The 26,836-nt window shown below is 38.3% G+C and overlaps 1 protein-coding gene across 6 annotated transcripts in view; it reads right to left on the bottom strand.

Annotated features, from left to right (window-relative positions):
- GALK2 (galactokinase 2) overlaps positions 1–26,836 on the bottom strand; it is a 49,309-nt gene that overhangs the window by 22,273 nt on the left and 200 nt on the right. The window contains exons 2-8 of one of the 6 annotated variants that reach the window (XM_086757505.1): positions 26,604–26,664; positions 26,232–26,377; positions 23,998–24,086; positions 22,480–22,603; positions 17,366–17,456; positions 14,351–14,497; positions 1,902–2,000 (exon numbers count right to left, since the gene is read on the bottom strand). In XM_086757505.1, the coding sequence (XP_086613631.1) occupies positions 1,902–2,000; positions 14,351–14,497; positions 17,366–17,456; positions 22,480–22,603; positions 23,998–24,067 (531 nt within the window). In that variant the 5' untranslated portion in view covers positions 24,068–24,086; positions 26,232–26,377; positions 26,604–26,664. Of the gene's footprint in view, positions 1–1,901; positions 2,001–14,350; positions 14,498–17,365; positions 17,457–22,479; positions 22,604–23,997; positions 24,087–26,164; positions 26,378–26,603; positions 26,665–26,836 lie in introns of all 6 variants that reach the window. The other 5 variants (XM_086757503.1, XM_086757504.1, XM_086757502.1 and 2 more) reach the window with 5 other exon arrangements.

Here is a 26,836-nt window from a genome sequence, read left to right on the forward strand (position 1 = left end):
TAAATAAACAATGACAAATCTGCTTGTACATTATGTACAGCATGTGTGTTACTCCCTGCCATTGAGATTCTGGACCACGTCACAAAATTACTATCAAGACAGACAAGTTTGCTTACATTTAAATATACCCTTTAAGAACTGCTACATTAGATCAGAATGTACCACTAAGCTGGTCCAGTGTCCTGTTTCTGACAGTAGCCATAAATGGATATTTAGGGGGAATATAAAAATAGGACATATACAAAGCATTTGTTGTTTGGGGTATATTTTTCCAGCTTCCCATAAGCAAAGATTACGATGGTTATACTCACACTGGAAGAAACATCAGACTGTTGGGTTTAATAGCTACAAAGAGGCTAACACTCTATCAGTGTATCCAAGAAGGTCTTTTTTTGAACTGATTTTAAACTTTTGCCTTCCACGATGTACGGTATTTCTCAATTTAACAATGAATGTTTTGGAAAAAAAACCAACAAACTTCCTTGTTTGTTTTTAACAAGCTGCTTGCTAATGTCATTGTGTTTCTGTTAGTTCTTCGGTTATGAAAAACACTGAATTCTCAATTTACCTTCTCTTACCCATTCAGAGGTTTTACAGAGCTTAAAAATATCACTCTCGAAGATACTTGTTTTCCAAGCTGTAAAGTTTTAAAATTATTCAGTCAATGCTCATATGAAAAAAAATAGCTTTCAACAACCTCAGCATCCTTTACTGTACTTTTCTCTTTCTAGTTTTGTTTTGGTTTTTTTTTTGAGATGAGAGGCCAGAACTGCATTCAGCTGCAAGTACACTGAAGCAAAGATATTTTCTGGTTTGTTCACAATTTCATTTCTAATCTTTCTAGTATTTTCTTTGCCTTTTTGATCACCGCCTCTATATATCAGAAAAGCCTCCACTTACATGACCATCTGTGTGTATGCCAGGACAATATGCTGCTTCCTTCAGCATTCATGTAGCTATGTGCTTACTACTAACAGTATAAAGTGTGAAATAAAGGTGTAGAGTAGGTACAGATGGTGTGAAATTGAAAATACACGTCTCACGATGGAATGAAACGTTTGCTGTAATTAGGAAATAGCTTATTTTTCTGTATAAGCTCATATAGGATGTGGCATGAAGGGACAAAAGCTACAGAGATACAATATCCCAATTATAAGGAAAGTAAAGGCTGTCACGAAACGCTACATTAATTTCAATAGAAGTATCTTGATGGGGTTTAGGTTTGACCGGTTGCAGTCCTGTGCACCTTCTGGGACAGTGGATGAATTCCACTGTCAATTCCACTGCAAGCACTCATGCATAAGTTGGCAGGTCCTGCCAAGGACCCACCAGGTCATTGGTAGTCCACCTTCTGTCACCACGCTTAAGACAGCTAAATGCTTTCTACATCAGAATCTAGCCACAGAATTGTCTGGAATTAGCAAAACTGAGAAAAAAAAATCTCCATTGTCTTTGTAACTGGACCTGGCAAAACTTCCTAGAACTCTTTGGTTATAAGAAGTTTCAAGAAAGCATTTTTCTAATAATTATCTCATTTGCACTGAATACAAGGCATACCGACCATTCAGATTTCATTCTATGGGCAACATTCTAAGTTCAACGATGAACTCGCTGAATAGTGTGGAACCTGGTGCTCTTCTAGACTACATCTTTCCCCACATCTTTTCTTTCCTCCTTCTTGCCATTTCTCATTTTCATCATCTTATTCCTTCAAACTTGTCATACTCAATTGTACATAAGTTAATACATACAATTCCTGTTTCATTTGCATTCCAATGGTGCTTATACTGCTTATTAAGGTACAGCAGTTTCTTGTCTTTCTGCTAGATATAGAAGAAAATATTTTTTGTTTACATGAATTAATATTGCATTGCTAGTTTAGATTATAAAGATCCACATACAGTTCCTTCTTCCGCCAGAAAAGAGATCGACTGGTCCATTCCTCCACCTTCTGTGCCAATATAACGTTCACTCTTCGTGCAAATTTCTGCGAGTTCCACCTGAAGAAAATATTAACCTGTGAACGTTCAGCCAAGGTTAAAGATGACACTTTTATACTGGTTACATATGAACTAGTGAGAAAACAAAGGAGATTATGATAGAGCTCTGAAACCATTGTCTCTCACACACAAGTATTGTAAGCTGGTATCAGCCAGGATGCCACATGGCCCCTTTTTCCTTTTGTTCCAAAGCGAAAAAGAATCAACTGTTCAGCCTCCACTGGACTCACCATAGCCAGATGCTTTTCAAAGTATCCTTGTTTAGATGCTTAACTCTTGTAGCTGTCCTCTTCCCACCTTCCTCATTCACTTCACACCCTTCCATCCCGATAGCCAGTATTGTGTTGATTTATTAGTTGAATCCATCTATATATGCATCTTGGTAGCTTACAGAAAAATGGCAAGTTGTTACTTTATACTATTTTAATGCACTGACTCCATAATCAGAAATTATATATTGAACCTTGAACCTAACTCAGAAACCCTTTCTCACTGTAAATACTCTAATCAGGGGTGCTTGTCATTTCTCCTTGAGGTACTGTACTCTGCTTACATTGTTTATCTGAACTGATTCGTAACTATATGTCACTTGCATTCTTTTGTGACATTTTAGGCATATATTTGTGCATTCTGATACCTGCAGGTCAGAGGATACTATGGGAGGGTGGAATATCACTATCATAACTGTCAAAAATAATAATTTACAGTAAAGCTTTCAGCCATCAGGCCAAGTCAAAACAAAACACAAGAGAAGCCCTGGAGAACAGTCAAAGAACATAGACTAGTCAAGAAGAAGTAGGCCAAAAGGAAAGCATCCGTGTTCACCTACTGTGACCCCTTCCTGTTTGTTTTTCTAAGCACAAGGTAACCACAGGGAGGATGGGGAAAGAACTTCAGAAAAGCCGGGGTCTGTTTTTCAGTTCGGTGGCAAAGTCAGATTCAGATTCCACACTAAGGATGTAGCATCACAGGACTGAAACAAGCTAACCAGCATGGCAGGGACATTAGCCAGCACACAGCTGTAAAAGGCAGCAGATAGAGGCAGTAAATCACCATCCTACGAGAGAGGTGGTGCCTGCCTGCTTGCTCGCTCAATTTGTGTAATGGTACCACAGACAAAGTTGTAAAATTGGTGCTTAGATCAATGTAATCAGGCTGAACTGTTTGCAAATGCACTAACAGCCAATTTACTCAGCTCACAACGCAGTTATGGCCAATAAGCCTTAGGCTGATAAGCAGAAGTTATCACAAGAACATTAACAAAGTTAATCTAAACTATGCAGACTGGATCTCTTTGAATCAAAACATGGTCAATGACCACTCACAAGAAAAAGACCATCAATGACAGAACATAGAAAGTACAATCACCAAAAATACTCTCCTTTTCCGTGCTGCCTTTCTTTTGCGTATCTAAAGATGAAATAGAGTTGAAGTAGAGATAATGCTGCTTCTATTTTTCTTGAGAAAGTATAGGAATAGCACACATTTTGGTGTTCTCTCCCAGTGCCTGACTTTCGCTGAAGATGAGGTTCATCAAAATTCATTTTTCCTCCCTTGTCCCACGTCCACTCCAAGCAGTCACATTTCCAGTTTGAATCTTAGCCCTCTTCATCCCATCAATGAAAGTTTAACATCCAGTCACCACGTGTCCGTGTATCCCTGCTCCACTACAAGTTGGAAATAATTCTGAATGAAATGCTAATGAATGTAATGATTATTTTTTTTTCCCATTTAATGCTAAAATACTCAGCAACAGCTTCTTAGAAAAGAAAGAACCTCTACACACAGCAGTCTTTAGATGCTCACTCCTTTCTACATGTGAAGGTGCGCCTATTTACAAACATCTGTTGCTGGGATGCAGAAATGCTGGCACGTTTCAGCCAGTTCTGCTGAACCTGCCTTTCGCCCCTATGAGAACAGAGCAATACCACATCCCTGATTTTTTAGCCAATGGCAGGAGACACCAGGCTGGAGGTCATGAATATTATTCACTGGCAGCAACAGAAACTTCTCCACGCTGGTTGAAAGACCACACCGGCACACTGGTCACGCTCACTTAAATAAGAGCTGTGGCTGTACAGACCTGGCCTGCAGTACAGCTCCTGAGGTATTCCCAATGTATATTCCACTCTTGGGCACAGCTGCCAGAGGAATTATTTCATCTGCAATTGCCGGATAAATCTTTGCAAATTCAGAAATTAAGCGTTTCACCCTTCACTTAGTCTGACTGCATGTCATCTCCATATACACATCAGCTACCACTTGATTCCTTAAGTCATTTAGTCTTTATGAGCCTGGGCTTATTAAATAAATATCAGGAGAAGTCTTGCAGAGGAGGAATGTTAACAATTAGGCCAGAGCCACTCCCCTGTCCCTTTACATGGTCTGGCGAATTGTGCCTGGTTAAGCACTGGGCCTTGCTTCGTCCCAGCTCACCAGCTATCCAGCTGCGTATGCTGGGCTAGCAGCGCTGTTCGAGCTTGAGCAACTTTTGTTTTGAAACTTAGCAAGGACTGGCAGGACCACCAAGTAGTAACTGGCAAGAGTTGAGAAGAACTCTCTCCACAAGACAGCCCAAGGCATCCCTGAAACATTATTTGGTTTCTAATTTAAACAGGCCCTTGCTGACATGGGCTGGCCTTCCAATACTAGGATGAGAAGCATATGAATGGAGAGGAAATCGTCATCTGTACAGAAAGCAGTTTCTACTTACTATTGAGACAAATGGACAAATGTTTGCCTTTTTGCTTAAACGAGTGAAAGGGCAAAGTTCAGAGGAACTGAATTGTAGCACTGGAAACTCATGTGAAAACTAAACTGGAGACCTTTGGGTACATATTTGATATTGGAAAAGGGCGGTTACATGACTGAAACAGTGAACTGAACGTCAGGAGGCCTGGGTTCAGCTTCTCGATCAACATTAAGTTTCGCGTGATTCAGGGAAAGTCCCTTTAATTCATCATGGCTCCATTTCCTCAATAAAATGAGAAGTATCTTCCCCCTCTTTGTAATTAGTAATTGCTACTTGGGATTCTTAGATGATAATGCTGTAAATATGTGTGACTTCATTACTAGAAACCGAAAAAACCCCCACATTTTGCTACACAAGTTCCTGACTTGAGGCTTCCACATAAAATATCTCTAAGGAAGAAATTTGCCAGAACCGTGTAATAAAAGGAAATATCTTCTGCCTATCTCAGAGCAATGCCTTGTTTCCATTCAACTTGCAACTCTCAGCAGCTCTGTAGGGCAGAGACTGTTTGATCCGTCCTGTATTTGTATCTCTCTGTAGTGTATGTCTCCCCTGTAAAAATACAGAGCTGCTCAGATCCCAGATTTCACTGCACAATTTGGCAACATTTCAAATGTATGTCTAAACAATACCTAGGCATGCATCACCTTCTTCCTTCTGGCTGCACTGCAGTTCCTGTGGAGAGGTAACTCGGAGCAGTCTCATAGCCACGTTTAGCGGGGCTACACCACAGCATCACCTGCCAGGCAGGTAGGTCAGAGGGGCCAGCCGCTCCTTGGTAGAGCTCAAAGTACAACTGTTATGGACATAAAATAAACAATGCTGTTTGAGTTCTGCAGGAGTCCTAAACAGGCATTCTTGTAGAGCTAGGTGAAAGCAGACATTTGTTCTTCATGAAGCACCATGAGAAATATGCAGAAAGAATAACCCCCATCTGCACATAAACTACACTTCCATCCCATGTATTCTGATTCGTACGAGATCACTTTGAGACAGCCACAAAACATAACTAGTTCTACACACTCAAGACTCATTAGCATGGTTCTTCCATCCCTAAAGCAGTATTTCAGAAACACTGATAAATCATAATTTAAGTCTTCATAGAATTTTACATACTTTACTTTAAAAGCATTCCTATAAGGCTGCTGTTATCTTCAATTTAGAGACAGCAGAGATATTTACATGATTTGTTCAAAGTCATGTGAATCAGTCACAAAGCTGAAATGAGAATTCAAAAACCTCCTTATTTCCAGTATTGTGGCTTATTTCTCTGAAGAATATGGTCTCAGGGAAACCTTTGCAGGGTGGGTTTAAAATCTTTTTAAGATGATGGTAATGAAAAGTGGAAAAGAAAGTAAAAAATGGGTCTGACTCTAGCATTATGACTCTAGCCTTTGTTGGTCAAACCAATGCCACTTCTAGTTCTATATCTTGTATCTGAAAGTGGGCTCTCCGTATGGACCAAAGGCCAAGTATAGATGGTATTTCCCTAGAACATTATTTTTTGATAAAGAGCTTTCTGAGCTGAATGTGAATTCTGCACACTTAGTAACCAAGGGACTTGTCCAGACTCCCTTTTAACTTATTCAAAATTGTAACACGTAGAACATCCAGTAACAAGGATTTCTACAATTTCTCATGTGAAGAACCATCTACTTTTTTTTTATTATTAACACACAGTTGACTTAATTCATTTAATACCTTCTGGCTCTTATAATGTGAAGGGCGATGAACAATTGATTCCTATCCACTCCATCAGTTATATTCATCCTTTTATAGACCTCTGTCACTTCCTTTGTCAAATGCCTTTTTCCAAAGAGTCATAGCTTATTTTTACGGAGGTCATTCTGTACCTTTGATCATCCCTGCGGCATTTCCCTGAATCTTTTCCAGTTTAACTATCTTGGTTGATAAGAAAGGTGAGAGGCAGACTTACAGCTTTTCTTAGACTACCTTAGATAAAATTTCACTGTATCTTTTGCTGTTTTTATGTGTGAAATGAGCCACATAATGTGTGTACATAGTGTTGACATAAACATATGATAATGCAACCTCACCCAGATCAGCACTACTATTCCACCTCTTTCACTGAAGTTGCCATCCTGACACCATAGTCAACAGGAGAGATTGTGTGACCATGTCAGCCACTCCTGTGCAAAGCCCCTTTGTTTAAACATGCTTTGCAGTGGCATAGCTGAAGCAAACTGTTCCCTTTTGCTGACTGTAGTGAGGTCTGTGAAGATGAGCAGTAGTAAGCAGGGAAGCTGGGATGGAAACTTAAACATCTAAAGTTAGTCCAGCTATAGCCTGAGCTATTGTGTACAATTGGTCTGTTCAGCCGCTGAACACGGGAGAGGGATGAGCGTAACATGACAGTAGTAGCAGTCTGTAGGTGAGCTAAGCCTTGAAGTCTCCCTGATGATCTGTCAAGAAACACAAAATATCACAGGTTTTGAAGGCCAGACCAAACACGATACGTGCAAAGAGTGCTTTTATGTCTGTTGGCGAGTACACATGCCAGGTGGGCGGTGCTTCCATGGGAGATGTTTAGTATCAGTGAGTTACGTGATTTATTAACATTTTTGTTGTTTATTCAACAAAACAGATACAACATATTAAATGAGAATATCCCTAATTAAAACAATACAAAGCAACATAACTAGGAGTAGAATCTCAGTGCATACAATTCACTCACTTGCCTAATAAGCAATTAAGCATTAAGAAATTTATATGAAGTAATAATCTATTTAAGGAAGCTGCTGTCTCTCAAGGATGTCAAGATTGAACTATTAGACAACTTTATTTGGAGCATTTGGAAAAATCTAAAACTAACAATGTACAAGATCTGTTTTTTTCAGGCTGTTCCTTTTCAGAAGCTTAATTCTAAAGTCTGCTCAGAATGTATCCTATTGCAGGAGGCAGAGCTTACCAGTTTGTCTACCAGGCAACTGGCCCCCATGTGCAGACCTAGGCTAGCCTTTGATCTAAGAGCTCTACTAACTACCTCTGCTTTTTGTTTGAAACAATTTAAGGTTCTCCCTGATAAGGAGCAAGTCAATCTTGGGTTACAAAGAAAGAAATTACTACCACTTAAAACTGTTTTATCTTTGAACCACAAGATTTCCTATCTAGGATGCAGAAAGTCTAATATGGGAAATTATATTAGTGGAGATATAATTTAGTCTGATAAGGAAGGGTTGTGATATTTTATGATTAGTTGCCTTATGTGCAGTTACTCTAGATGCAGAGAGATTTCCTGTAATAAGAACTCATCAATAGCTTTGGATCAGGTTACCTTGGTTTGGATTTTTAATGGAAAAAGTGAGGTTTCAGTAAAACGATACTTTTCACTAGTACGTATTTTTCTCTGCTTGTTTACTTTTCAATATGAAACACTTAAAATTCAGGTTTTGATTTTCAGCTGAGTATTTCTGGTCTTTCAAAAATGTTGAAGAACTGATAAAAGAATATTTTTCTGACTGTTTCCTGGCACAATCCAACATTGTATTAGAATTGGCCATATATACCCTGATACTTCATCAGCATGATAAATTATTAACCACCCAAGACAGCTCATTTGATTCTCTGTTGCCCCATCATTTATTTTAGTTTCTCTCAGTTTGATGTTATTGATAATGAACATGAAGGCCTAAATGTAGAAAAGTATTTAGGTATTTGAGGAATAATGAAAGTGAACAGATGATCACTCACTTATAAAAAACTCTCCTAAAAATAGAAACCTAAAGAATTATCTGAGAGAGAACAGATAAGGGAGTTTCCCCCTTAATAGTCCCCTTGCTCACAAAGAGGCCAAGGGCCAATGCTCTGATTTTCGCTCACGCAGTGGGTCTGGACAGTACGTAAACTGTGACAGAGTTTGTCCCTATATAACTGTCACTGTCAATATGTTCCATACCAGTGATCAATCCCTTTCAATCTCGCACAGACCTTTAAAGCAGTAAACTTGTGTAAGATTAAACCCCTTAAAAGAGTAAGACAATTAGTGAGTAGGAGACAGGCAAATATTTGTTAGTAAAACAGAATTAGTGTTGCTTAGTATTTTTTTGGAACAGCTCACCCTACATTACCCAGAAACTTGATATATACAAATCCAGAATGACAGCAGCCAAAATAAAGCAACCTTCTCTATAAAATGATAGTATTAAATTACATCTGCCTCGGTGGTTTTATGTAAGTTCATTCTGGCCAAAGTTAAATGTACTAGATTTTATATATATATATATATATATATATATATGCAGGAGTAGTGAGAGCTAACCTTTAGAATAAAAAAAATCTTCTTCCTGTTTTAAACTTAATTGTTTGTGAAGGGAAGCTCCATGAAGAAAATATATTTGTTAACATGACGTATTTTTAGACTGTAATTTTCAGTGCTTCAAAAGTCTCTTCAGGATGCAAATTTAAGTAACCAGCGTATTTAAACACGTGTTGAGCCAAAAGCCCTGTGCGTACATTTACTCTCTCTACAGCAGTACAGTAATGGTTCCCCAATGTACATTCATGAACATTTTGGCCAGTTTAATCTGAAAAGGAAGACTCAGCCTGCTGCTTCCCTTTACAACAAATAATGTTGGTCATTTTGTGGCAAATTTAGTGCAGATTTTCTATGAAAATCTACAGGGTTTGGTTCACAGCACACAGGACTGAAAACAGAGAAGAAACATTTATAGACAAAGATGAGTAATTTACAGTAAGAATAAAGCATTTTCCATCACTTAAGGTACATTTAAAGTCTAGTTAGATGGTGATTTTTGTTTCCAATCTGTGCATATTTTATACATCTGTATATATGTACAAAATAAAATTATGAAATACAAGGCACTATGTTTCAACTATTAAGGTATAAAATGATGCCCAAATTTTGAGGTTATTTTTTGCCACCAGGAATGTCCTTGTTTTTAATACCTGGTCTAGGCTAGGAATAGATTGCTGAAAGTTACCATCTGCTTCCCGTTTGCATACAAAACCCCAATTAGCTAAACTTCATATATGTTTTGCAAGGTAATTATGCTTACTTTTTTCCAAAATGGAAAAATATTTGTCAGATAGTATCTGGATGCCCTCATAAGCAGAGCAATTTTAGCTTGACTTGGTCTGCTCTCTAACATGCCCAAATAGAGGGTTATCAATTTGGTTGATGAGAGGTTACAGCCTTTGATTACCACTGCTCCAAAGTACTCTGTTTCCCCTTGATTACAAACACACGTAGTCAAACCTAACAGGTTAAAGAACCCTGTTTTTTAATTCCACAGGGACAAAGGAACTTTAACACTTCTCAATATAAACAGTACTCTAAAATAAAACATCTACGTACCAATATTTGTGTAAGTAATTCGAGTTTCTCATATAAATAATATGAGCACACATCTATCAAACATTTTTGATGCAGCAATATTATAAAATAAACCTAACCAATATTACCAGCACACATTATTAATTTCAAAATCACAGTATCAATATGAATACTCAGATTTTCTCGCCAGAGAGCTAGACATTAAAGCCCTATTGCATATCAGAATAATTATTAGGAAGTGGTAAAGTATTCAATTCAAGCTATTTCCTTATTATATACAGGCTTCAGAAACAAAGTAGAAAGGATTGCAGTTGGCCTATCTATTCTCCCACTGAAATCAATGACATTACCAGCTATTGTAACTGCTTAAAAACAGGACAATGTTGAATGTTTTGAAAATCCCACACTCAAATTAGTCTGAGCCGTAGTTCGAGAAAATTGAAGTCAACGGACACTGTGCTGTTACAGATTAGATTTGGGTCCTTATTTATCATTCTGTCTGACTTAGATTTCTCTCAGACTAGATAGAGCCAAATACAATTCAACTTCCTATGCTCAACATTTCTCATTAAATTAAATAAACTCTATTCGCTTTTGATCTGTTTTTCCCAATAAATACATACAAAGCTGCTCAGCCTTGAGCAACAGAAAAAATGTTAGGGTGGCTGAACAGAACTTAGTACCACAAGATTTAACATTTGGACAGCAACACTATCATCACATCTTTCAAGTAAATCTAATTATTCAAAAGTACTAAGTGATTTTCTGTACTCATTAATTCTTACCATGAAACACAAAGCTGGGACAATTTAGAGCATTATTCTATTTCCTTTACAAAAAGTATATTCTCCTGACGAAAAGCTGTACAAAAGATTGATTTTCTAACAGTAAAATAAAAATCACTTTTAAATCAAAAGCTAATACTGAGCACTGCTATTCTTTGAGTGATGCCAACACAGTCTTAGACTGGTATCCTGTTTGGAGGAGAAAAATGGATTCTTTTTAAAGATCTCATTCTAAATTTTCCATCTTGTTATTTGAATGCTATTGCACTGCTGCAACTGGTTAGCACTGCACATCTGGCTGAATTGTCTTGGATTGGTATTTTCCCTAAACTATTGTGTATGTGTGTGATGGGTTTTTAAAAAAAAAAAAATTATATGCACACTGAAACAATGCCCTATTGCAGACTGCTACACACAGTAATTAGTGAGAGCATATTTTTTTTCTGATTTTGTTTTCAACGTCCAAAAAGTGCTATTTTTAAAGTAAGCCACCATGAAATTCTAACCATGGTTTTACAATATTTTTCATTACAGTTTTTTTTGGCTCTTAATCTCATAAGCAGAAACTTCACACTGGAAGTGTTATCTCATAAAAGCTCTAAATTTCAATGACTTTTACTCTACAGTTACTATTTTGAACTTGAATTTATCAGGAAAAAGAACATATAACTCAAATATTCTCATAAAAATAGTTTCACAGAAACAAAACAGATAAATGTTCCATTCAGTAAAAGGTCAATTTTTCATAACTTTGGCTACAGGAGCCCTACAATTCAGCCAAATTTGATTCCAAAGCCAAAAGTTTCTATGTCCTGCTGCTACAGACCATCATATTAAGATTTTGCAAAGTCCATCAGACTAATGAGGGGCAAAAAGTCAATCTTTTCTCATAAAATTACCACCATGACCAAATATTGTTACTTATAAATACTACAATTTACAACTTTCGCAACTCTTAAGCATTTGGGAAAAAAAAAAAAAGATAAAGAAGTGATATTTCTTCCTTAAAAAATAAACAAACACAAATATCCAGAGCCCTAAAAATGCAAGGTCCTGGTTTGCTTTCTAGTAGAAAGGAGCTGGAAATTCCCTATTTCTGGTCAGCTAAGAATTCCCCTGCCTTGGGGGAGCTCCCAGCTGATACACAGCATTACTGGATCCTGCACAGATACCATTTGACACTAGGACAGGATGCATTAGGAGCTGGAAAGGAGTGGCCAGAGCACGTTTTATACTTCTGAGGGCTCACATGCCTAGACTGCTCTAATTTATACACAGACTAGCTCTGCCTTATACAAGGCAGTTTTGCAAGGCTAAGCATAAATTCAGTGCAACAGAGAATCTGGATTTAGCTAGATATGAGAGGTCTCTAATGCTAAATCATAAATTAGCCAAGAACACTGAACTTGTTTTTACTGTCCTGTAAGATTTGGGGAAACTTAGAGCCTGAACAAAAGTAATCTGTCTTCAGAGCTGTCATCCTCTCTCTTAACCACTACGACCAGGTGTCTTGGGCTATGCAAGCACACAAAGCCTTGGATATGTTCTTAACTGCTCCTATGTTGGCTACAGGAAATTCTCATCTGTACATTAATTGCTCATTTTTCATCACAAGTGAAAAATATTTGGCTGCAGACAGCAGGATTTCCTGACAAAAATGTGCAATTGTGTCTCTTGTGTTTGTTCAACTATATTTGAGACACAAGATTAACTTTCAGCACATTTTCCAAACAGCAAGCAGAAGATACTTGGGACTGATTGAACAGGACACATGAGGAGAAGGAAAGACATTCAGTGGAGTCTCTGTCTTCCTTCTGTTCCTCTGCAAGTTTCTATTAAAACGCCAAAAGGAGTTTTGCACCTTTCTTTTAGAACAAGTCTGGCATACTGCTGGCCAGTACTTCCAAGCCATGTGTAAATTCAGCTCAAGATACACACTGTATCACTCTCGGAAGAAAGCTGTGAATGAAAACCTGGCTTCTGGTTTTCCAGATACAGATTTCTACTACCTAGTGAAATTTGGGCTTTCTGACCTCTGTCAGTTTTATGGATTTTGCAGATACCAAATTTCTGAACACATGCACTCCATTGATTTTGATTAGCAGTTCCCAAGCTTAGCCCATTTGGTAACCACCATCAGAGATGGTGCTGACCTCTGATAAGACCATCTATGCAAAACCAGAAGCTTCTTGCCAGGCCAGGTACACATGGATAAAAAAGCATGGCTGTCACCTCCAACCCTCTTACTGCAAAGTCTCATTCATCAAAGTGAGACCCTCAGTTCCCTGTTTTCATCTACCATTGCACCACATGTCTTGCCTCACAAACGAGCCTCTCTGTGAAGTGTCCGATCCCTTGTTTACCTTTTGGCCACACATCGCACTGACACAAAGCAGGGTGACAGTGACTGTAGTCACATCCTCCTACATAAAAAAGCTGCCCTGCCTCGCCAAACCCTGCTCCTTGCTGCCTTAACCCTGCTTGATACCTTCCTGCAGCAAGCGCTGTGAGCTGTGCAGCGTGGGATGGAGCATTCACTGCTGAGAGGATTGCTGCAGCTGCAGTTACATAAAGAAGCAAGTCACAACTGATCAGCAAAAACCTTCTGTGTGGATCTGTTTATCTCGTGGTTCAGTTAAGTGCTTGTATACAAGCACAGTTAACAGCTGCCATCATCATGTACCACTTTAAGTTGGCTTTGTACCACAATCTGTGAATGTCTGCCTTAGACAATAGGCACAAATATGCATAAGTCACATTTAGATCTGTTTTTTTCTCTTCCTGACAATGTTCTAATTTAAGATCCTAGTTTCACTTAACCAGGCATTTTTACTGGAGAGAACTTCATTCCCATATGGCACCTTCAAGGACCATGACTCCTCCAGAAATTTGTTTTACATGAGCCAAATTCTACTAATAGTTGTACTGCTAACAGGTCACATACTTGGGGTTTGTATTTAGACTAATGTTTGTTTAAACATTTTGGATTGTAAATACGTTCATTCCAAAAAAACTGTGAAGAGAATAAGGAGAGTCAGATGGAAGAATTTTACCTCTGCTTTGTGCTGATTATATAATTTATCAAGAAATTGTTCCACAGGCCTCCAACAGATGCTCTGCTGTTAAAGCCATGAAAAGTCATTCAGGGAGAGGGTAAAGGCCTCGGGGGTGTGGTCCACATGCTTCAGCACATATATCCTCAGTCCTGGCCTGCAGATAGCACATCTGGTCCAGGCATGGACCTGATGGTTGGCCAAAATACAGGCTTACAATAATGCTCCCTTTTTCAGCTTTAATGTAAGCCTGTTTTCTTGCCAGACTCAAATCCTGCCAAAATTTGGCCAAAGACGTTTGCTCAATTGTGCAATATCTTAAGTTTATATCCAACAACTCTTTGCAAAAACAATTGTATCTTGTTTTTAATGTTTACAGGCATTAACAATATTTAATTTGAAGTAGAATTTTACTGCTGACACTCTCGTGTTTTACAGTAAATTACCTTAGAGAGGGTTTTTCCATTAGCTCTTAGTGTCACGAGTCCTGCGCAGCACACCAAAGCACTGGAGCTAGAGAGACCAGAACTTGGAGGGATGGTTCCATCTAGCAGACAATTCATTCCAGTTGGGTTATTAAGACCAAAATGTTCCTAACAATGAAAAAATAAACAATCTTGGTTTCAAGTACAGACAGGCTCAGGCTTGCAATTATCTGATACTTAGAAAGAGAATCTTTCTGCTGAGTTGCTGGAACCAAGGACCTGCTTCTGGTATCTCCAAAATAAACCAAAATTTTCATTCTGTTCCTTAAGAACAAAGACAATTATAGGGCTTCAGCCAAAGGTACGTCTGCAATTCCTGTACACAAACATATATGAGCTGACAGAACTGTACCCCAAGCAGAATTCAGTATGGCCTAACACCAAAGAATTTACCAAGCTTCGTGGGTGGGTTTTGCAGCAACTGGCTCTGCTCTGAGCTGCCGTGGTGACAGTACCAGAAGTTACCAATCATTTCATACCCTACTCTTGTCCTTTTCTCCACAGCTCCTCACTTAAGGCATCCTGAAGAGCTTAAGGTTCACTTTATGCTTCACGTCTAACGCTGGCATGTGGTGTTAGGGAGCCACATCATGCTGACAGGGAACCTAGTAGCCATGCAGCGAGATACTTCCATGTCCTGAAGCACCCACAGGACTGACACTGAGAAAACCACAATGGTACTAGAAGGACACTATGCTTTAGGAGGCACAAAGACATATCTACCAGCGGTGACGGTCTCTGTCATACTATTTTTAGAATAAAGTTTAAAATATTTTTACATACATGATAGATATCACAGATAATACATTTAATCTAGAAGTTATAAATCCTCACTTACATACTCTTTTAATTACTCCTTAGTTGCTTTGTCTTTTTATTTATAATCACTTTAATATACATTTCTCTTTGTTCTTAGTTTGCAATAAACACGCAGTACTTATTAAAAAATCATTGACTGTATATGGGGGTATATTAATAGCTACATTCTGATACAGATTTATTTGACAATAAACTGTATTATAATGTCAATAATCAGAAAAAAAAAATGGCAGTGTTTCCATAAAGAAATGCCTACCTTCAAAAGATTTCTACTACTTTTCCTGAAACAATTTCAACCATAAATACCAATGGTAGATACCAGCAAACACAAAGAGCCTCCTTTAACGTCTTCTACCATCACTTCAAATTATTTTAAATTTCCCTTTCTACAAATATAAGGGAATTCATACCTAAAATACTATTGCTACCCATGCCCCTTCATGAAGAACACTAGACAGGCTTGTCAAAAACAGAAAATGCTTGAGTAACCAGAAACTGAACCGCAGTTTCTGGATTGTCTTGAATGTGAATCAGGCTTGCAAACTTATCACGCAATGTTTAAATAGAAAACGTACTTCAGTTTCAAAAATGAAAATGGATTTTGCCAAGTTCTGCAATAGTTCTGTCCCAAAAGGATAGCATGTTCAACTTAATATAAACAGATTATCCCGCTGGACCCTCTGAGTACTTGTATTTCAGTGTTTCTTAAGTCTGTAACATTTATGCTTATTTTCTGCCAGTGCTAGAGTCTGCAAACCTGCTTTGCAAATTAACCTTCAAGTATGAAAGCTTGTCCTTAGGAAAAAAATCTCAGTAGCAGACTGCAAAATAAATAAAGTCAATTGGTCATGCTAGCCTTAATATAAGAAAGGATATATTGTAAAGAAACCTAATCTATATCTCTACAGTTAATGCAATTTAAATGCCTGTGTTACTGAGCAATACAAAATTGAAAATACTCATGTTACTGCAAACAAGTAATTTACTGGGGTCTAAACACAGTGGTGGGGGTCTGTTTAGGAACTGTGGATTGTAATAAAGTGATTTGCGGCACTGATTGTTCCAAATATTGTATTTCGAAGACGCCAGTGGCAGGTTTGAGGCAGGCTTTGTTGGCTGTCTGCCATCCTTATCTACTGGATCGTCCTGTGGGGTGACCTAGATGGCCTATGCTGAGGCAAGCTTCATGAGCTTCAAAAAGCACATTTACTCATAATTTGGGCTGGCTGTGGCGACCTGTTCCTGACCTAGCCATCACTGTTTATCCCATCTGCCCTTCCAGAAATATCAGTGGATTGATATCGAGCTGTGAAGTTACCAGGTTTTTTTCTCAAAGGGCCATAAATCACCTCCAAACAGCAGGTGAGATTTATAGGAAGCCTCAATTGTGAGTGCAGGCTGCTTCCCAGGACAACATTTCCATCAGCACTTGGTTTCACAAGCAGTTCAGTCTTCAAGTCAGTCTGGAGACAGGCTGGCTCACAAAGGAGAAGATAAAGTTCAAATGAGCAGACAGGAAAATGTCTGTCTGTTCAGTGTTCCTGCCTTTACCGTAAGTGTGCCGTTTCCTGCATAGCTGTGCTCTTAACTTGGGAAATTTTGAAAATCCCGTTCAAATTCCACACACTGAAAATCTGGATAAGTAATGGTTCTTACTGGAATATTTCTTCTGTATGCTGTCTACTTACATGTTATATTTTCTTTTGCCTGCTGCATGAATCAGCCTCACTCTGTTGTTGTGTGCAAGTTGTAGGTTACCCTTCCCTTAGGAAGAAAAGGACTAAAATACAATATTTCTGCCCTGACAGACAAGCCTCCAACCTTTTTAAAAACAAATTTTAATTAGATTATTAAATTGGAAAGCATTCTTTTAAACTTCAAAATACAGAAATGTCATCTTGATATGAGTTTGATCACTACTTTAGTAAATAAGTGATTATTTGCTGTTGTAATTTATGCAATAAAAATTACAATAGTCCTCTGCAAATATTTGAAAACAAGCCGACTCATATTTCCTCTTCAAATTTTAACATAAAAATACTTAACTGCATGTCAAGAAAAGTTATGGAATGCAGGGAACTGTTGTCAGGGTAAATAGATATGCTTGTCATATTTTACTTCTACATTAATTTCATAAGTTAAATGGATTTGGCTTACCTGAATACCCTTCAGTCCACACAGGAAGTAGTTATGCCACTGAGGTTTGCTTTTGTTAATCTGAATGTTATTAACACTAGTACTGAAATCCCTGCAAAAACAGAAAAACCTTGAGGCTTTAACTTGTCAGTAAATTTCGTTTAAAAAAAACACGGCTTATTACTGCCACCTGCTGATGAACAAAAACATTTTGAGGTTATTTTTTTTCAGTGCAGTGTTTTGGGGTGTTTTTTGTACAGATTTTTATCAATAAATTCTGTAAGGATATTTTAGATGGAAGCATAAGAATGTTTGCTTAAGTTACAGAATTTATTAAATAAATTCTGAAATTAAACTGCCTTTGGAATCCTTAATTAAGGCAGCAGCTCTTCCATCACATGTGTGCCTGTTCTCTTGATAGCTTAGAGAAGTGAAAATCTAAATAATTGTATCTGTCAAACCTAGAAAAGAGATAAATACACTGCAGGCTGTCTCGTTGTCCCTGCTCAGCAAGCCATCCTCATTACCTTTGCTCTGAATGGCACTTCACTAAAACAGGCCTAATGCCGCAAAGTTACATTATGTATGTCACAAGATACAATTAAAATAGTTTAGTTTAAAACAGTTTATCTGTTTCCTCCAGGACAATTCTGATAATGGTTTTCCTACTCCATCTTAATTTCAAAATAATAAAAATAGTAAGCCTGAATGTTCCTAAAGAACCTAATACTACACATTGGTGCTGTCACAACGGGCACGGAGTGGTGCACAGAGGCCTCAGAGGAGTACGCATTAATCACCAAGTCGTTCACATTGTTTAGAAGCCTACACTGTTGAATGCCCAATAACTATATCTAGCTGATGTCGTCACAGCAGATGCCTGACACAGAAGGAGAAAAGGCATTGAAAATGTCCAGAAAAGCTACCAAAAATAATTCAGAAGTTGCAGGCTAAGCTGTGCTTTACAAGGCAAGGTTTGCCAAAAAATATGAACAGAGGCAGCTGAATTCCCTGGAAACATTTAGGTTTAATGAGAATTAAAAAAACTTTCAAGACACACAGCAGGGGACAGTCTGCAACTTCTAAGAGGACGGAATTTTTTGTTGTTACGCTGTCCCAGTGTGTACCTGTAAACTATGTAGGCTGGTGATGTGCTGTTTTTATCATGATCTAAAATAATATTGCTAGTTAATATATGTAATGAATACTAGTGAAGGTATTTTTATTGGTAAAGTACTCTGCTACCCACAGCGAAACAATTACACTAATATACAGCATCTTTACAATGATATAATTGTTTTCAAATGATGGTTGAAAACTTCACTTTATTCTGGTGCAATTAAAGGCTACAATTTTTGTGTTATGCAATCCCCAAACTCGACAACCAGTGTAAAGACGGACCCATAATCCTGCCTCCTCTTCATAAAGTCTAATGCGAGCTATGCTGTAGTGAGCTACTCTACTTCCTAGCTCCACGCTACGTAACAGGTCTTAGACTTTTAAGCATCAACTTAGAATCACCATCTTGTGAATTATACATTCAATTTCATCACTCAATACAGTGCAGAAATATCAGAGACTGGTGTATAGCTTAACATATGAATTGCTGTCTTTCAATCTGAACTGTTCAAAATAGTGCCACTTACAGGCCTTCATCAACAATGCAGCCCCAAAGCATTGTACAAAGGTAGTGCTCACAAATTACTGGGGTTTGTAGAGTAACACAAAAGATCTGAAAAGGAGTATTGTGATTACAATACAAGGTAAGTTTGAAAATCGCTGCAAATTCTTCCAATTTGAGATTCATGTGTATTTAGAACAATCTCCCAGAGAATAAAACATCATTTTGCTTATGGCTTTTGATTATTAAAAAAAAAAAACAAACCAGAAGTACTTGTAAAATAGAAAATCTTGTCAAAACTCATGAAGATTTAAAAAATACTGAGTTTGCTTATGCTTGTTTTCTACAATAATCCTAAATTATTATTTTAAAAAGGCAAGGTTGATGGAAATCAATCCATAAAAGTGATTAACAGAAAGCAAATTTGAAGTCCTCTTTCCCTCAAGAAACAGTTCTAAAATATTTTATCTTTGTAATTATTTTTATACAATCAGACAAAGTAAAACTTCAATGAACAAGACAACATATACCATGATTATATTTGCTGGTTCTCAAGAAAAATAATGACTTCTTAAAATGCATTTTGCTCATTTCTGCAATCTTCTCCTGTAGAAGATGAAATAAAAATTGGTTTTGATTTTGGCAGGTGCCATATGGACATAATTCACGCAAACACAGACTGTGGGACTGTCAAGATCCCCAGAATCCTTAAGCCTATTTTTTTTTTTTTGTTATCACATTCAATTTGTTATAAAAACCAATTCCTAAATGCCCAAGCTTTATCATAAATCAGTAAATATTCAGTCTTGCCTTTGATCCTCCTATTGGAAGGCAGGCAGTTTGACGTAAGAACTTTATAATAAAATAAAATAAAAAATTGGGAAAAATATATCCATAAAGCAAAAATACTCAGATATTGTCTGTTGCAGCCTTTCTGTTTTAAAGGATTCTTAGGAAACCTTGCCGCTTCTCCAAGGCTAGATATAAGCATTGCAATTCTTCTGTATAATTAGAACAGGTCAGCTTTTGGAGTAGTGTGAAAAAACATGTGGCTGAGGTGGTTTTTACTGCTTGAGTAGTAATTAATCCTTACTTTTGGCTCTTTCTCACAGAACCTCACTGTCTTGTCAATCTGTTAGTTTATCTGAGTCTTCTGTAAAAAAAAATCTGATTTTTTTTTTAAATATTTTCATGTTTTGCCACAAGATGGAAAATGATTCATAGTTATCATCCCCTGGTATCTTTGAAGGCATTTTGAGGAGTATCATGTCAGATATTCTCTGCACATGTACTTCTCAATTACAAAGATGTTATGTGAAGGGGAGGCATTGGTAACTTCAAAAGACTGGAACTTTTGAACACAATTTTAGCCCAGATAATATAAAAGGCATCTGATCAGTTGGGATGATTTATGATGAAAAACACATAGGTGGTTTTTCTTGCAATGTGTTCTCTGCCCCATTTTTCCTAAAAGTTAACATGAACTATGAAGCTGGAAGAGGGCTACAGAACTGTTGCGCATTTTACCAGTTCACAAAACAAGCATGAAATAGGAAATAGTGATTCTATGGAGGCTTATGGTTACTCCTTGTTCACCAAAGACCTATATATAGGCATTGACCATAGCCATAAATCTATCAGTGTAACAGGCTGGGGAGAAAAGATACACTGTCAACGGTTTTGTTGTGTGGTGCAACATTCAAAGTGTTGAAAAATATTTCTTTGTTATGAAATTATGGGCATGTTTTAGCTTCATTTGTAAGTAACAGTGTCTCAACAAAACAGAGATGTTTAATGCTGTATTCTGAGACGTCTTCTTGGTTTATGGTTTAAAACATATGATTCCAAACGGAAACCAGGGCAGATATAAAAATACAGTGCCTGTGCCTGCAGTTCAAATTCAAAGGCTGTAATTCTAGATTTGGTAGGAACTGTACACACCTTAGGATAAGGCCATTTCAATTGCATTGTAATGTGCCAAAGCTTAAAGACCAGTAACCTTTGGGTTACTGCTTTTTTTTAGTATCCATTATAACAACTTTTCATAATCAAAGCTATTAGAATTCTGGAACTATCACCTCTTTTGCAAATACAGTCCCATCCACGTCTTCCATTTCCTTTTCCCCTGTTCACCACTGCATGTTTCCACTGTTTACCCCAAGCCAGCTTTAGTGCTGAGTGCACGGCAATTCAGTTCACTAAAATGACAGAAAACTAACCAGGCAAAAAAAGGGGTGAACAGTGCACTTTACCTTAACGTCAAACAAGTACTAGACCTGGTAAAAGGCTGAGGGTGGATCAGTGCTAGATGCAGTGACAAAGAGACTAGGGGTAAAAGACAGAAGTTATTGCCTTTTGGAGGTGGCAAACTCTGCACAGATATAATCTGAAAACATACTCCAGTGTGTTTCCAGCAGGTGAAAAATATTTGAGTATTTATACTTAACCATAGAAGTAAAAATTCCTTTTAACTGCCTTAGTCACAGGCAGCAGTTCAGAACCTGTTTCCATAACAGAGCTTTAAGTAGGAATATGTGCTTAAATAGTTCCCACTTTTGCCAATATGTTCCTGTACTTGTGCTGCCATACATTGTGCTTTGAAGGAGTAATTTAACAAAAATTTAACAAAAAGTTGCTTAAACTAAGTTTGTGCTGATTCTAATTTCTGCAAAATGCCCACAAAAGCTCATGTGGGTGAATGGCCTGATCTGAACTGCTAGGCAACCAGACAAATATCAGTCTGTTACAAAGAAGGAGGCAGAAAAATGTGGCTGAAGTTGAAAAGAACAGCAAGATTATTTCCCTATGTTCAGCACTTGTGAGGCCATAGCTGGAATACTGTGTCCAGTTTTGGGGTTTCTCAAGACAAGAAAGACATTAGCAAACTGCAGGGAGTCCATCAGGCGGCCATCAAGATGGTTACACGAGATCTCCAAAGGTCCCTTACAACCTAAATTAGTCTATGATTCTGCAAACAAAGTCTATGATTCTGAAAAAAAAAGTCTATGATTCCTTCCTTCTGTGGAGGAAGAGGAAGAGAGGGAATAAAGATTCTTTGAGCCAGGATTGTTCCCAAAGCTGTTTGTTGTGAAAATACAGCCCCAGGTTCTCCAGAGCAGGGCAGTGTTGGCTTACATAGGCAGTAATTGATTACAAAACATTTCACTCCCTTCTTCAGGAGAAACTGAACTGCTGCTAACTATGGGGATCACATCAAGAAAGATGAACTAAAAGAAAGGAAGACAGGATTGTACTTTTAGAAAGATTGAAAAATCGGAGGCCTTATATGAGAAATCTGAATGAACAGGTGGGAGACAGAAGCAGCGAACCTATTGCTCTAAACTAATACGCACAGCACAGAGTCAATGAGATTCCATCTGCTTGTATCATTCATTTTACACAATTAAACTCTACATTGCAATGGAAGTTTGTCAGATCTCTGAAAAGTTAACCTGTATGGCAATTGCATAAAGAGATTCAGAAAAATTACTGAATAAACAAAGTAATTACTTACAAGTACAAAGAATTGGTATTTGCCAGTTGTACAACTTGAGTTTTCACAGGTTCTACTGCAATCACTATATCTTGCTCTATAGCCATAGGGAGCACTGCGTATCCACAGTAGTCTATATGTTCTCCTAACAAAGAAAAAGACAATTAAAATATTTTGGAATACTTCTTTCTAGAATAACAGTAACAGGGCTTCTACAGGGGTTCAGTGTTGTTTACTGTACAAGACAATTTCTGAGTACAGCCTCAACTCTTTAAAGTTTGGGGTGCACTTCCTCCATCTCATATTACTGCACAAAAATTTTGTTCTTTCTTTAGTGATTTTATCTGTTGCATCTGTATATAAATTTTCATGTCTTAACATTAGCTTATAAAAATTTAAAAAACACTACATAGATTATTGTCCAGCAATGAGAACAGCCACATTATTTGTACACCATTGTGACAGTATAAAAAATTAGGTCAAAACAATCGCATTTAACTGATGACTGAAAGAGATAAAGGCACCACATGACTCCTCATTATGTGATCTCCTCTGCTCATGGGGGTGATTCATTAGCCACCAGACAAGGCTTGTGGTGGAAAATTTTTTTTCATACAATTTCTGGACCTTTTTCCAAGAAGATGATAATTACATAATCATTACTACTGTTACATACAACACATAAAGTAACATTCAAATAGAAAATGTATGTAGTAAACATCCACTCTCTTGGGAATAATTCCCAGGTAGCATATGCTGTCTATTTAATCTATACAATATGTTCATACAACACTGAGATTAAAAATATCATTAATTGCACAACAAACTAATTAATTTTTAAAGCTCTGTTCTGCAGGATCCTTTTAGTTGCAATGTGTTCAGATGCATAGGATTACTTTATGAATATACAAGAAAGTGAGCTCTAGGGAGAGCACAGTCCTAACGTGTACAGAGAAATCTCAAGAATAAGGCTGCCACAAAAATACAAGTAAGTCCTAAATACAAAATAATTGCATCTCTCCAGTCTGCTAGTGAATCACAACCAACTATTCCAAGTTCTGTCAACACAATTCTATGGAAGAGTAAAGAAGAGATGATGGTAGATTCATTTCCTGCTTCATCATATGCATTGCTGTGTGGCTGGTTATATTTGATAACTTACACTATAATGGAAGAGAAAAAAATAAACTAATTTAATTTGTGGATGCACTGTCCATCAACTACTTTAGACTAGATTTCAAAGCCTTTAAAGAAAACAGTATCCAGCCATAAGCTGACAAATTACTCCAATTTTCAAAACCATCACTATAGTCTATAAATGCTTTTTCTAAAACTGATATTTGAGTGTGCAGTTGTTTATAACAAGGTGTACTGAAAGACAGTAAAGTATTATATTCTCTTTTCCATTTATCACAAGCAACTTCTCTGAAAAAAAATAAAATTAAGGCCAACATTATTTTGATTCTATGTTTTAAACTACTAGGCTTCTCTGATGGCATATAAAATAAAAAGACAGAAGATTATTTTTTTCTCTTTTACCTATTAAGTTGACTCGTCCTGGTGCACGAACATAAAACTTGGGAGCCGATCCAAATTTTGATATAAACATCTCCTTCAGCTTCTGCAATCTGAAAGGCAGGTTAGAAACATTTAAAAGGACTATGTTTGCATAAAAGGCAGGAAGCTTCAATGTTTCTCGAAGTAAATTTGGCTCAACTTTTTGAAGTAGTACGTGGAGTTTTCTGTTACATTAGGAGCGTTATTAAGCTGCTTATTTTTGCTCTTCACATAACAGTGATTGTGAAAAAGAAGATTCTATTAAGAAACATGTTCCCTAGAAAAAGATAGAAAAGCCTTATTTTATTTAAGTCCTCTGTCTAGGTTGGTTCTGGACAGAAGCAGGGAAGGCAGTCACCTGGGGTAACAAAATACCATGGCTTCCACGTACCTCTCCTATGCCACAGCTCTGTAAAACTGTGTGCCACTGAGGGAATCTGGCAGTGTGGACCAGTGGCTTGTTTATGGCACTGGGATTTGTCACATGCACATAGAGGCATTCCCTTCACAGTCAGATCTGACCACACCAGGCCTGAGCACATTGATTTTCTTCTAAGTTTTGACTTTTATCAGTTTCCATATTAGACACTACCCTATTGCCCAGAGAGGTGGTGGATACCCCATCCCTGGAAACATTCAAGGCCAGGTTGGATGAGGCTCTGAGCAACCTGATCTGTTTGGAGATGTCCCTGCTCCTTGCAGGGGGGCTGGACTGGATGGCCTTTAAAGGTCCCTTCCAACCCAAACCATTCTATGATTCCATTTCTGTACAAATGCGTACACAGAGATCATCCCTGTGACCTAGACTGTATCTACTCTAGAGGTTTACAGCAACAGTTCCCAGCAAGTTCTTCAGGTTTTGCATTTGGAGGTGCTAGACGTGCCACTGAAAGTTCCAACGCAATGAACAATTTGGCATACAGCTTTACTTCCTAAGACTGTAAAGGTATGCAGCTTCTGCCCTGGGTTTGCAAAGTTGGGATGCATTAGTGTGTCATGCTGGAACCACGGGTAAACAAAGACTGAGAAGAGAGTAAGCCATTATCGTAGTGAAGCATGAGAAATGTGACAGTCATTCATTTCAAAAGTACCTTAACACAATTCAGGTTGTACACTAACCCATTTGCTTTTATTAATGTAAGCAACAGACTACAACTATGAAAAAGCAATGAGAATATGAGAAAAATAATCTTTAAAATGGGATTTACAATATTTCATTGGCATACCCTGTTGGCTTTAAAGAATGTAGCCAAATATAAAATAACTTTTTTCTGTGTTTTTTTTTTTAATCTACTAAAAAAAATCCAGTGACAGGAACCCTGCTAAGGTTTCTACACTTAGTCTAAAACTAGAACTGCAAGCCTAGTTAATGCAGAGCGTAAGTACGAAGACAGCAATGAGAAACAGATGTTACACAATTTCACAGTCAATTATTTAGTTTGTACTTCTTTGTAAAAGCTGTGTTACTGTCCAACTACATATATTCAAATGTTTTGTAAGATTTCTTTAGACGGAAAGCTACAAAATATTATTTGTTGTGATTTTTTTTAACAGATCTTTCAGTACTTTTGTTGCCCAGTAACAAAGCTGTATTAGGTCCCTCTAATTTCCTTTTCTTGTAATCTCCCCTAGTATTGACTAGTTTATCACTCTTCCAATTAGCAGAAGCAATTTCTGCCATTTCATTGTACAACTCCTTTCTAGATCACATTAATAATATTATAGCCCATGGGGGAATTGGTTGGCAGAATTATAGGTGTTAACTTTATTCCTCTTTGTGTCAGTATTTAGAATGCTGCTTTGTTTCACAGATATTTTTATAGTGGTGTTGGTACCAAAAGGCTAAGAAAAAACAGAGCAGTCACGGGGGTATGTTAATCTAAGTGCTGACTGATCTCTTTTTTTAATGTGGGTTTTACAAGCAGGCCTGATGAAAGGCTATTTACAGGCTTCGGCCTTGATGTTGCAACATGCATGTCGCATTTTAAGCACCTACATCAGAGATGATTGTCAGAAGTGTTAAGCAAAGACATCCCTCACAACTTCACACATCCATGGCTGGAAATGCTGGACGCATCCTTTCCGCAGGCCTTACACTGAAACACACTGCAATCACACGCAAGTAACAAAAGTTTTTTTAAAAAATGACCTTTCTCCAGTTCTAACACAGGTAAAAAGGTTCGTTTGAACTGTTGGTGCATTCTACTTCCACACACCGAGTGCACCTTCATGGGGAAAGAGCAGGCGCTGGCCGGGCCGCAGGCGCGCCACCGCAGAGCCAGGCCTACGCCAGTCCGGGGCACCACACGGCCATTTCTTTTACAGCCAAAAGGACGAGAGGATAATCGGTACCCCCAAAATTCTGGAAAAAGAAAAAACGTTAGGAGGAAAGACGAATGAACCATTCCCCCTCCTGCCACGGCGGCGCCGCGCGAGAGGCGGCAGGGACGCCTGGCCGGCAGGGAGCGGTGTTCGGGGAGGGGGCAGGAGGCGCGGCTGACCGGCCGGCGGCCCTCCGGCAGCGGGAGAAGGCGGCCGCGGCCCCTCGGGGAGCCCGGGCCCGCTCGCCGGCGGGGAAACCGAAGTACTCCCAGGCCAAGGCGCTGCAGCGAGGGTGCTTCCGGGGCCACACGGAACGCCAGCGTCACGCTGCTTGTGTCCAGACGAACCAAAATACAGCGAGTCAAAACCCTCTCACGCCTCAGACCGGGGGCATGGGAACACCGTCCCCCCTCCCCTGTCCGCCCGCAGATCGCCCACCCCGGGATAAACGGCCGCGGGCTTCCGCGTCCCGCCCGCCGACGTGGCCTCCCGCTGCGGG

Source organism: Chlamydotis macqueenii, chromosome 12, assembly GCF_036417535.1.
Source record: "Chlamydotis macqueenii isolate bChlMac1 chromosome 12, bChlMac1.mat, whole genome shotgun sequence".
Taxonomy (NCBI): domain Eukaryota; kingdom Metazoa; phylum Chordata; class Aves; order Otidiformes; family Otididae; genus Chlamydotis; species Chlamydotis macqueenii.